Raw genomic sequence first — 12,909 nt, forward strand, 5'->3', positions numbered from 1 at the left:
GATATTTGTGAACACTGAAATTTTATGTAAAATTTTGCACCTGTGCACATTTTTTGAGAGAGAGGACTGACCTAAAAATAGTTATCAATTAAATATTGGTGTAGAGGGCACTGGTCTGCTGATACCTCTAGATATATTAGAGGTGAATTCAGGAGTGGAATAAAGCAGTGATTCTCAAAATATGGTCAGGTGCCATGAGAAATGGACTAGTAAATTAAGTAGGTGAATTAAAGTTTGCTAAGATTTTATATTTACATTAAAAGCAGTGGATTACTAGATTTTTCTGAGTTTATATCTCAGAATCTTCCTTATTTCTCTTAAAAAGTTTTCTTCCTATGTTGTATTTGGCTATATACAGAGTTAGTGCATATGTGCATATACAGTGAAAAACTAGTAAGTGAACTGGGATATCTTGCCCCACCTAACTAGAATATGGTCAAAAAAGAAGTTAGAACCACTTGTCTAAAGCATTTGTTCCAGAGGGTGGGGTGGAATGAGTGTGGGGTTAAAGGGCAGTTAAAGATAGGATTGTATGTGTATGCGCCCTTATTTACTAGAATAAAAGTAAAGCAAATAAGTGTGTTTAGGTTTAACTTAAATATAAATCTTTTAAAAATATTAAGTGTATTACTGAAATACAGGATTTATGAATAAGTGGAGACTTGCTGTTTTTGAAAGGTTACCACATTTTGTGATGTGTTTAGGATAGTAGATGTCCATATTTTGACCTTATTATTAAAAACAAGTTCTTTGTACTTAATAGTTACCAAAACATTTATTTTCATTTGTGTTAAGTAGATCATGGGATTATGAGCAAATTCTAATTAAAATCATATTTACACAACTACAATCATTCTAGGTTTAATGAGGTGTATTTTTCGTGCCCTTTTATTTTATTATTTTATTTTTTTATTTATTCTAAAGAGACAGGATCTTGCTGTGTTGCCCAGGCTGGCTTCTAATTCCTGAGGTCAAGTGATCTCCTGCCTCAGCCTCCTGAGTAACTGGGACTATAGGCACGTCGTGCTGCACCCAGCTTCTTATTCTGTTAATAGCTAATTATACCACTTAGATGTGGCCATGTTTTAGTAGCAAAGTAATACTTTAAATGTTAATGTGTATTTGAAGCCTGTGTCAAAGTATATTCTGTAAAGGCAAGTTTTACCTGTTGATAACTTAAATATATCCTTTGTCTTAGCAAGTGTTTAAATATATCTCAGAATTACTTAGGGACTCTGGTAAACGGTAAAATTAAGATAGATTCTTTGAAATGATTATCTGTGGTAGTATTTAATTTAGAAGCAAAATGAATATGTATTTGTGTATACAGTAACATGACTGAAATTTGGAAATGTCTGTTATATTGACTTTTATTCTTATGTAAATTTTATGTTTAAAATGTAAGTAAATTTTATCTTTTGTTTAAAATGCAAGTAAAAATCAGTAAGTCACTTTGACTGTTTTTCTTTTGAATTTGGTAAGCAGAAGAACTAAACCTTCTTTTTTTAGTCCACCCCGCTCCTTGAAAATGTTTTTTCTTTGATTCTTCTACTATGTAATTGGTTTATGTTGCAAATGTTTTAAAGCAATCATCACCATTAAGGAAGTAGTAAAAGAAAGTAAAATTGAAGCATTGCCTTTGGAGCAAGTTAGAAGAAATCAAAACTTGGCTGAACATTTACAAATCCAAACTGAGACCCAGCTGTGTCAGTGACTACCTGTTTGCAGACAGTTTTGAATTTGATTTCTTTATCTGTAAAACAAAGTATTTAAATTTGATTTTAATGATTTCCTTCTACTTGTGAAATCTAATAATTTGAGAGACTTTGAGGAGTCTTGATGCTTTTTCATTGTGTTCCTCTTCTCTTCCTTTGTTGCAGTGATCATCAAATACCAGATGCCTCAATTTAGACTAATTGAATAGAATTCCCATGATGGAGTCCGGATATATACTTTTTACTTTAAATAAATAAATATGTATATATTTTGTGCATGTACATATTTTAAAAAGCTCTGTTGCACTTATGGGTTAATTTACAAATATTTGCTCCTGAGAAATATGTAATCTCAGCCAGGTGCTGTGGCTCACACCTGAATCCCAGCACTTTGGGAGGCCAACCCTGGCAGATCACTTGAGGCCAGGAGGTTGAGACCATCCTGGTCAACATGGCGAAACCCCGCCTCTACTAAAAATACAAAAATTAGCCAGGCATGGCAGCATACACCTGTAATCTCAGCTACTTGGGAGGCTGAGGCACAAGAATCACTTGCATCTGGGATGTGGAGGTTGCAGTGAGCCAAGATAGTGCTACTGCACTCCAGCCTGGGCAACAGAGCAAGACTCTGTCTCAAAAAAAAAAAAAAAGATGGAGTCTTACTATGGATTTTTAAAACAATTTAGGACTGAAACTTAAAAAAAAAATTAGTGATATCATTTGTATGAAAACACATGCTTTTGAATTTTTATGTACAGGGATTTATACATACAGCATTGGCTTCTGGGAATATCTTGATCGTGTTATGAGACCGGATTACCTTTTAGTACTTCTTAGTCCCACTTGAATCCTGTACTTTTCAATGAACTACATAGTATTTATGGACTTGATTTCTCTTTCTCAGATCATGACAGTTTCATTGTATGAGTGAAGTACAGGTGTAGTCAGTCTTCTCAACTCCTAGGCTTTTCAGAGATGGTTGTCAACCTGTGTTTTTGCCTCTCTCACTCTTTGTTTTAGTTCAGTTTACATTATCTGCTTTTCTTTCCTTCTATCCTTGAGGATAGAATTGGTGTCTTCAATTTTTCAAACACTTTTCTGGCTTTTTCCCTCACTAGGCAACTTCTGCCCCACTGCTTTGTGCTGTACAAATGGTTTTTTTAAAAAAAGTCTCCCATTGAAAATGGAATGAACAACAAAACATTAGCTTCAAAATGCAAGTAATTTTGTTTAGTGCAGTAGAAAGAGGTTGATTTAAGAAAACCTGTAGGTTTTTTGTTTGTTTTTAAATTTAAAAAGCCCTGTGCAGTTTATCTTAGTGCATCCAAATTCTTATATCTGATAACATTGGGACCTGGCAATTTTTGACCAGGGAATAGTCCATTTCATGGAATACTCTCTTCATGAGTAAATCTGGTATTTATTAAAGTTTTTATTTTCTTAGCAGTTACCCTCTTAGCATGATAATGGGTAGGTGGATGCTGAAAGTAAAAGAAATTTATTAATATGACCACAGCTTAAGGAGACTCAGTGCTTAATGAGGAAGGAAGTTCTACAACTGATGCCAGTGGAGTTGTGAGGACTCTGACCTGTTGGTCGTAGTCTCGAGATAACTATTTTCTCTCCAACCATTAGAGAAACAAGGAGTTCACATTTTTTGAAATTTGTAAATATGGTTTTTCTTTCTATTGGGGTTACCCATGTATTTTCAGGGATTCTCCTATCTTTCTTTTATTCTTTTCCACTGATAGTTCCAATTATTAATATAATACCAGGAGTAACTATAATTGACTTTTTATAGCCCACATAGAAAATAAAATAATTTCTAGTTCTATCTTTATTCTTGAAGCTTTTCATTTATTATTCCCTTAATTTGTTATTGTTAAAATAAATTGAGAAGAATATAGTAAAACTAAGTAGAACATACCTTTACTGGTTTCTTGCCATAATCCTGATTTTTCAGCAGCTATTATCGGATACATAACACAATCTACAAATTTTAAAACATCTTTCATAAAACTTTCCCAGATAAAGCATAAAGTATTATGAATCAGTGCTTAGGAAATTGCAGTTGGGATGGTGGACAAGGTGATATAAGTTATTCTAATTAGTCGTAATCCAGAAACATCCTTAAGATTTATTTTTCATGTAATATTTTCATATGTTGTCCTAGCCGTTAGCAAGACTGACCTCATTTATATTGAAAATTATTATTTAGTGCTCTTATGGAAGCACTAAATTGGGTGGTGGCTGGGAAGATGAACCAAGATCCAGACACTAGAAATTGTCCTTTGTAATATCTTTCTTTTAGCCTTTTGTTTCTATTATTACCTCTTTCTCTCAGCTTGAAGCCCTTATTACCATAGTGTAAGTATAGTGCAAGTTTATCTCGGATTATCGCTATTATGTTCTGCCACCGAATTAATCTTTCTAAAACACTGCTTATTTAGGTCATTTCTGTGGCCTCTGGAGCCTAACCTGTGTTTACCTTTCTGTCCTTACCTTCCATTATTATTCCAGCTATCCCATTTGTCAGCTAGACTAAATATTTAGCTCTCCCAGCACTGTCTCCGACATTTTGACCCTTGACACAGGAGGTATTCCTGCCTTTAATGCTGTTCTTTCCCCTTTCCCCCGTTCTTCTCCTGCTGGGTAAATCTTTTTAAGGACCTACTTAAATTTGAACTCCCCTAGGAAACTTTCCCTAGTTGCCCTACTTGTAGTAGCTTTGCTTTCTTCTAAAGATTGATGGCATTTTTGTTTGTTTGTTTAAACAATTCATTTGATAGCAAGAACTGGCTGATGTTTGTTTGTACTTACCTTCTTTGTGCACTTATCTTCTTTCCCCCCAATACTTCTAAACTTAGTGGGCTCAGGGCTATATCTTTAAACTGTTTGCATTACTCACATTACTTAATATTCATTGATTTATTGCTATTTTATGAATAGTAAGTAAAAATGCTCTTCAAGTAAATTTCAAATCTGTTTGCTTATGATCAAGAACATCTGGCATTGTCTGCAGAAGATGCACCTGGGATTCAGATTGGGTACTAGCCCTTGTTAGATTTTTTTTTTTTAGAGCAATTAAATATGGTACCAGTAAGTTATCTATTTGAAAGGGGACTCCGTATATATTTTCAGGGAATAAAATAATTTTAAGAAATTTGGAATCTTAATTTTTTTCCTCTAACACAGTATCAGAACAACACATTTGAGTAACGATAGTCATGTACTGCATAACAGTGTTTTGTTTTGGTCAACAGTGGATGGACCACATATACAATGGTGGTTCTATATAATTATAAATAACTTTTTCACTGTACCTTTTCTATTTTTGGATATATTTAGATACACAAATGCTTACCCTTATGTTACATTGCCTACAGTGTTCAAAACAGTAACATGCTGTACAGGTTGGCAGTGTAGGAGCACTAGGCACTATATAGCCTCGGTGTATAGTAGACCATGCCATCTAGGTTTATGTGAGTGCACACTTTAATGTTTCCACAATGACAAAATCACCTGTCAATGCATGTCTCAAAATGTATCCCATCATTAAGCAACACATGACTATTTTTGTTCATGTGCTGAGTCACAGTTAGTTATAGGAATGATATCAGTACACTGCTGCAGCACAAAGTTACAGAGATTTTATTTTGTCTTTAAGTCAGACAAGATAAAATGGATTTGAAGTCAGTGATTCTCTTACTTTATCATGGTGCTACATTTTCTCTATATGAAAATAAAATGTTAATGTTTTTGTTTGAATCAGTAGTTTGCCCAAAAGTGTTTCTTTTGTCTCATTTGACATGCCTTCTCTAGGGTTATGATTAGTGTATAGATATATTAAAATAAAACATTGCTCTTAAAAACCTATAGAGAATATTTAAATAACTTTTATGCCCTCTGTCAAACACCTGGAAAAATGTCAGTATTATTTCAAAAGCTGAAATGGGGACTATGTTTATCACATGCACAAAAATAAATGGTAGATTAGACTTTTGATCTATTGTAAGCAGTACCTTTTTTCCCCTATAAGCTATTGTTTTACCGATTGTTGTTGGAGACTCTAATTAGAATGTAAGTTCCTTAAGGGTAGAGATTTTATACAGGTTGAGTATCCCTAGTTCAAAATTCTTGGGAACAGAAGTGTTTTGGATTTCAGATATTTTTTCTTTTGGATTTTGGGATACTTGCATTATACTTATTGGGTGAACACCCCGAATCTGAGAATCTGAAATCTGAAATGCTCTAGTGACCAATTTTCTTTGAGTGTCACGTCAGCGTGCAATAAGCTTCAAATTTTGAAGCAGTTCGGATTTTGGATTTTCGGATTTGGGATGCTCAACCTGTACTTCTTTGTGTCCTCAACATTTAATCAGTGTTTTACTTCCCAGTACCTCAGTAAACATTTGTTGAGATGGTAAAGTGTCTGGTTAGTTTTTTTTTTTTTTTGGCTTTTGAGGAGTTTGTTTTTATTGTAGGAGAAGGACTTTATTCTGATTTTATTCGATTTGTTTTCTTTTTACAGCCCCATTGACAAACCTTCAGATTCTCTCAGTATAGGGAATGGTGATAATTCCCAGCAGGTAAGATTTGAATACAGTATCACTTGATTTATTTGCCATACTCCGAAAGCAAGGTATTCCATGCAGGTGAATTTTCTAAAAATACTTTACTGACACAATTTAAAAACACTTTTGATGCTCATCTTTATTAATCATATTATAATTAGCCTTTTTCCCCCAGAATATATAGAGCACAGTTTAACACTTTTTTAATGACTCAGAATTATCATTATGACCAGATATTGTTATCTTTAGAGTCTGCTAACGTTATTGGTCTTCTTGACCCTGTGCCAAATGGTCCCAGGCTAGCATGCCTTCTGAGTTCTTGCTTTTAAGAATTGTATTCCTACACTACATAGTCCCCTTGCCCCTTGCTGTCTACTTTAATTTTCTTTTTCAGTCAAGTGTATTTGTTCCTAACAGTTTCCCTTCTTATTTCCCCCAAATGACTTTCAGCTTTGAAATGATAAGCCAGATAAGCTGTTCAAAGTTGAATCTACTGTGAAACTGAGTGGAGTGCTGACCATTAGAGCATGCTTTATGTCATCTTGTCTTGTTGCTCAGGGACCTTTTTTTTTTGCTAGTTTTTCACTCCTTGAGTTTCTGTACATCTTCTTACATTGGTAAAATAAATGTAATTTAGTCCCTTCCATAAAGAATAGCCAGTCCTCCACAGTATTTGTGAAAAACTTAGAGATCTAAAATATAATGCTTTTCCAAATGTTTTCCTGACACATTTTGTAAAAGAATGTGGAAATCTGTATGTCCCCTTGTATATTTTAGTTGCACATTAACTTTTTTTACGGCTTAAAAGTAGTTGCAAAGGATGTAATTTCCAGCATATTAGAAATACTGATATCTGAGAAATTTAATGTTTTGATATCCCATCATAATGTTTTGATCATAATCATGTTTTATTATCCTGTCATCCATTTAAAAAAAATACACATGCTCTCCTTTAACAATCAGACGTTTTACATTTTTTTCTCTGTGAACTAATTTTTCTCTGTTATTATGGAGTTTTATCTTAATGCAGTATAGTTTTTGCTTGAAAAGCATATACTTCTCTTAAAAATAGGCATATACATTTTTGAATTGAAATAAAGATGTTTTTGCGGTCACAGACTTCAAATGCCAGTTTTTGTCTTCTGAATTTTATTAGTAGTATTGAGATGACACTATACATAAATGTAGATTTTAATTTTAAAAACCATGAAACAAGTAGTAATAAATAGTAAAATTATATTGAAAATTCATCTCTTAATGAAGAATAGGGCCATTTTAAAATTGGTTTTTGTGTATCTCTAGGTGAATGTTACCTATTGGTAAAAGAGCCAAGTTGCAGCAGCAATCTGGTCATGTTTTTTATTTTTCTAAGATGTGTTGAGATACTTTGTTCATATAAATAGGTAGGTGGAAGGAGGAGTATTATATCAGTATCACTCAAGTCTTTCAATTTCTTCTGAATTAAATACCTAAGAATCATAGAAAGATTTATTATGTAAAATTATTTTTAATGATGTGTTTGGAAACAACTTAGATCTTTCTTTAATTTTCTTGAAAACTAAAATATTGAGAATCACCTAGCATGTAAAATGATCTAGTCCTTACAGTCAGTCACTCTCTTATCACCAATCCATGTATTTCTAATAGTTTGTGTTTGGTTTCTGGAAGTTTTCACTCTTGAGCAAAATACTATAGTAAAATCCCAAATGAGAAATATTATTTTCTTGGTAGTGAGAGAAGTAAGGTTGTAAAAAGAGAGGAGACGGCCGGGCCCGGTGGCTCATGCCTGTAATCCCAGCACTTTGGGAGGCCGAGGCGGGTGGATCATGAGGTCAGGAGATCGAGACCATCCTGGATAACGCAGTGAAACCCCGTCTCTACTAAAATTACAAAAAATTAGCCGGGCGTGGTGGCACGCGCCTGTAGTCCCAGCTACTTGGGAGGCTGAGGCAGGAGAATTGCTTGAACCCGGGAGGCTGAAGTTACAGTGAGCCGAGATTGCACCACTGCACTCCAGCCTGGGCAACAGAGCGAGACTCCATCTCAAAATTTAAAAAAAGAGACTAGTTTAATCTTTTCAGGCAGACTAATTTTTTTAAAGAGTATATATGTAAGTTAATGATTTAATTGATTTTTCTGAAACTTCATGCTTTCATTAAAACATCTTCAAGTACCACAGTTTGCAAAGCACTATTCTAATACATTTAGTTGCAAACTTTTAAATTGTGGCTTACTAAAATGTATAAACATGTAGTTATTATTTGTTTTCCTTTTTTATTCAGATATCTAACAGTGATACGCCTTCACCACCACCTGGTTTGTCAAAATCCAATCCAGTCATCCCCATCAGTTCATCCAATCACAGTGCACGGTCCCCTTTTGAAGGGGCAGTAACAGAGTCACAGTCGTTATTCTCAGACAATTTTCGCCATCCCAACCCTATCCCAAGTGGGCTTCCTCCTTTCCCCAGCTCCCCACAGACATCCAGTGACTGGCCTACAGCACCAGAACCACAGAGCCTCTTCACATCAGGTATATAACAATAGTACCAAGTATTAGTAATTATGCTCTTAACATATTGTTGACAGACTAACATGAAACTCATTAGTGGATATATTTTTATCTTTTGCCTCTCTGTTCTCTTTTATAAAAATATAAATATTTAAACTACATGGAATTAGGTGGTTAGATACATAGTTGTGTGACCTAGAAATTACTGTGTTAAAAGATTTCTCCAGAAGTAAAGGGTTATATTATTTTACCAATAGTAAAAAGCTTATTCCTTTGGGAATTTTTATTTTTATTTTTACTTTTTGGAGGTGGAGGTCTTGCTGTCTCACCCAAGCTGGAGTGTAGTAGCATGATCTTAGCTCGCCGTGGCCTCACACCCTGGGTTCAAGTGATCCTCTCACCTCAGCCTCCTGGTTAATTTTTAAATTTTCTGTAGAGACAGGGTCTTGCTATATTGCCCAGGCTGGTCTTGAACTCCTGGCCTCAAGTGATCCTCCCACCTGAGCCTTCCAAAGTGCTGGAATTACAGGCATGAAGCACTGCACCTGGCAAGGACTTAGATTTTTAATTAGATATGTATTTTTATTTAATTAGATTTGTGTTTTAGATTTCCCCTCCCCAGATGACAAAGATGTAAGTTATTTAGTAGTAACAGTTATGTTACTACTAAATGGTATTTTTGAACCATTTCCATTTTTATCCATTCTAAATTCTCTCATTACTATGAAAGGTGGCATAAAAGTAATATTGACAACAGCACCTACAGAGCAGAAAATTCCAAAAAACTATAAGGATTAATATAAATAATTTTTAATTAAATTGTATTTTTTCTTAGTATAGAAAGCATATATTCAAAATTATTTGTACTTTGATAAATACATTTAAAAAATAAACTTTACTAATTAAAATCTGTTAAATTATATTTATTATTTTATTTCATGGAAGTGACTTAGGTTGGTTTTGATTATGAATGGTTGAGAGTATAATTGGAGTGTCAAGTACGTTTTTTCCTTTGATTGGCAAAATCAGTCTATATTATTCAGTTTTTGAAGCTAGTAGCTTAAGAGTTAAGTAACTGCTAGAAGTATATAAGGCCTTTTGTAGTTCTATGATCTTAATGTGCTAAGAAGTCACATAGATTTTGCACGTACTTAATTTGTAATATGACATGTTTAACTTTCAGTAGTGTGGGTACTTATTAAGTACGAAAGTGAGCTGTGTATCTGATATTCATCACTATTTTTCCTCCCAACAGAAACAATCCCAGTATCATCCTCTACAGACTGGCAAGCAGCTTTTGGCTTTGGTTCTTCTAAACAACCAGAGGATGACTTGGGTTTTGATCCCTTCGATGTCACTCGAAAAGCCTTAGCAGACCTGATTGAGAAGGAACTGTCCGTTCAAGACCAACCTTCCCTTTCACCCACATCTCTTCAGAACTCCTCTTCACACACTACAACCGCCAAAGGTCCAGGCTCTGGATTCCTGCATCCTGCTGCAGCTACAAATGCCAATTCTCTCAATAGTACCTTTTCAGTCTTGCCCCAGAGGTTCCCTCAATTTCAGCAGCACCGAGCGGTTTATAATTCATTCAGTTTTCCAGGCCAGGCAGCCCGCTATCCTTGGATGGCCTTTCCACGCAATAGCATCATGCACTTGAACCACACAGCAAACCCCACCTCAAATAGTAATTTCTTGGACTTGAATCTCCCGCCACAGCACAACACAGGTCTGGGAGGGATCCCTGTAGCAGGTAGGTTCATTTAAAGCCTTTGAGAATTTTTGAATAACTCATATTTTCAGGTTGTTGGGTGGATAGGGAAGGAGCTGTTGAATAACAGATTATTAATATCTTGGAAATTTCTATGAAAGATTAGTCTTTATCATAATCTAAAATATATTTTTCATTAGATGGATGCCTTGTAATATTGAGCTTTATAAGGATGGTGGAGTATTATACTTATTGTTTGGAAGCATTTTACTTAATAGGATAATTACCAAACTTTCTATGGTATTTAAATGAAAAAGAAGAAAATGGTCTCTGAAGTTATGGTACTATAAAGTCCAACACCGTGGTGAAAATTAAGATTTTATATTCTAAAGTAAAATGGTTAAGAACATTTTTTTAAATGATAATTAATGAGAGCATGAGGGATAAAGCCACTCTCTATCCACTTTTGGCAGTTACTTGTTTTGACTGATACACACATACACACACATCAAAACTGAGCTATAAATAAAGTACCTGAGAACTCATTATTTATGTTTTACAAGCATATCATATGTCTCAGACATACACCTTTTGTGAAAGAGAAATTGTTCAAGGAAAGTTACTTTCCCATTTGATCTGCCACCATGTTTTTATTTCTAGGGAAAAATATGAAGTATATATAAGGTAATGTAAGTTTGATGCCAAAATACTTCTGGTTTTGTACTGCTACCCTTGAAGGTTTCAGAACTTTTGGGTTTAAGATTCTATATAACATTTTTTGGATGAAGTATCTTCTTTATCCAAGGGAGTCATTCTTGTTAATAGTGTTCTCATTTAACCTTGGCTTTAGAGACGATGTTAAAAAAAGTTTGTTCCTCTCCTGATTCTCTCAAGTGAAATAGAATAATGATTCTCTCAAGTAGAGTACAATAGTTTCTCACTCTGTTAGAATAGTTCTTCACATAATTCATACAATTTATTGTTATCCCTTGTCAGGTATGGCATGGCACAGTATTATCGTAATAGGATGCTTTCATCAGCAGCAAGGTGTTTACTCTCTTGTTTTTATCAAAGTTGATAGATGAATTTACAGAGGTCTATCAAAGTTCTTTATCCCTATTCCCTTTGGGACCGACAATATTTCATGTTCTAGACAAGTAGCTAGGTTAAGAGAGTATAGTTTGTGGCTGTTGACATAGTGAAATTAACTATTGATACAGTGAAGGTAATTTACATAAGCCTGGTAGCACCTAATGTAGTAACTTGCACAGTGATGGGACTCTTATTTGTTCATTTAATTATGGTAGTTAGTAGGTAACCCAGAGTGACATTTTTCAGTCCTCTTCTTCTACATGATACTTGTGAAACAATGTGTTCAGTTCCAGATACTCCTTTTATTTCCTTCCATTCAAGATAGCATACTAGAATGTAATTTTCTTTCATTTTGCTTTAATCATTTAGAAATGTGGCATTTTAATTACTAGTAGTGGTTCTCATAATCAATTATAACATTCATTAAAAGTTAAAGTTAAAGTTAAGTTCCCCCAAATCATCAAAACATTTAAAAATTAGACCAATTACAGTGAATGTGAGGGTTCGTATTTGCCCATCAATGAATTAGGCCATGTGGGAAATATTAAAGATGTTTAAGATATGGATAAAATTTCCACATACTTAAAGTATAGTTGAAGAGACTAAAATAATGTATGAAAGTGGTAACTATATGTATGATACTGGAATCTGAGAGACATCAATGTACCCTGTAATTCTTGGGGAGGCTTCACTGAATAAGTAGGAATTGATCCCTACTATCGTATCTTAGATTTGGGTTAGGAGCAGGGGAAGAGAAAAGGCCTTTTATGTTGATGGAAACCTCCTGAGTAAAGGCATAGAGGCAGGAATTAGTATGCCATTACGCTGAGAAGTAATACAGCTACCTCCTATAACAGGAGATGCTTCTTAAATTGTATAGATATAATGAATGAGAAGACGAGAAACTCTTGACAATGAGGCAAAATGGCATGGACTTGGGATGATGCCTTTATGGGATGCCTTTATGGGATTCTAAGTTATTAGATTCTAAGTAGGATGCCTTTATGGGATTCTAGTTATTAGCTGTCTTCTTTTTGTGCTTTTATTTGACTTATTACATGATGATCTTTGATTTTCTTCCAATTTCATAGTCATCATATTATTCCTTAGCACCGAAGAGTAGTTTTAACCCTTATATTTCAAACCAATATTCTCGGAATGCCACACTGGTAATGAGAAATCGCTGATTAGTAAGTTTAGTTGTCCTTGTGTTGGTTATTTAAAATCTTCATCTAAAGTAGACGCTTTATGGGAAAAATGTGGCATTAAATTATGGTCCTATCTTTGTGAATTTTGTTTTGATTTT

The 12,909-nt window shown here is 34.3% G+C and overlaps 2 protein-coding genes across 7 annotated transcripts in view; one reads left to right on the plus strand and one right to left on the minus strand.

Moving 5' to 3' along the window:
* The window catches only part of STMP1 (short transmembrane mitochondrial protein 1), a 360,766-nt gene that overhangs the window by 273,153 nt on the left and 74,704 nt on the right, over nt 1-12,909 (minus strand). The gene's annotated exons all lie outside the window — the stretch shown is intronic.
* Nucleotides 1-12,909, plus strand: part of CNOT4 (CCR4-NOT transcription complex subunit 4) — a 145,402-nt gene that overhangs the window by 102,401 nt on the left and 30,092 nt on the right. For all 6 annotated transcript variants that reach the window (XM_050782404.1, XM_050782406.1, XM_050782405.1 and 3 more), the window contains exons 8-10: nt 6,247-6,304; nt 8,572-8,821; nt 10,056-10,553. In XM_050782404.1, the coding sequence (XP_050638361.1) occupies nt 6,247-6,304; nt 8,572-8,821; nt 10,056-10,553 (806 nt within the window). The remainder of the gene's footprint in view (nt 1-6,246; nt 6,305-8,571; nt 8,822-10,055; nt 10,554-12,909) is intronic.

This window comes from Macaca thibetana, chromosome 3 (assembly GCF_024542745.1).
Source record: "Macaca thibetana thibetana isolate TM-01 chromosome 3, ASM2454274v1, whole genome shotgun sequence".
In the NCBI taxonomy this organism is placed as follows: Eukaryota; Metazoa; Chordata; class Mammalia; order Primates; family Cercopithecidae; genus Macaca; species Macaca thibetana.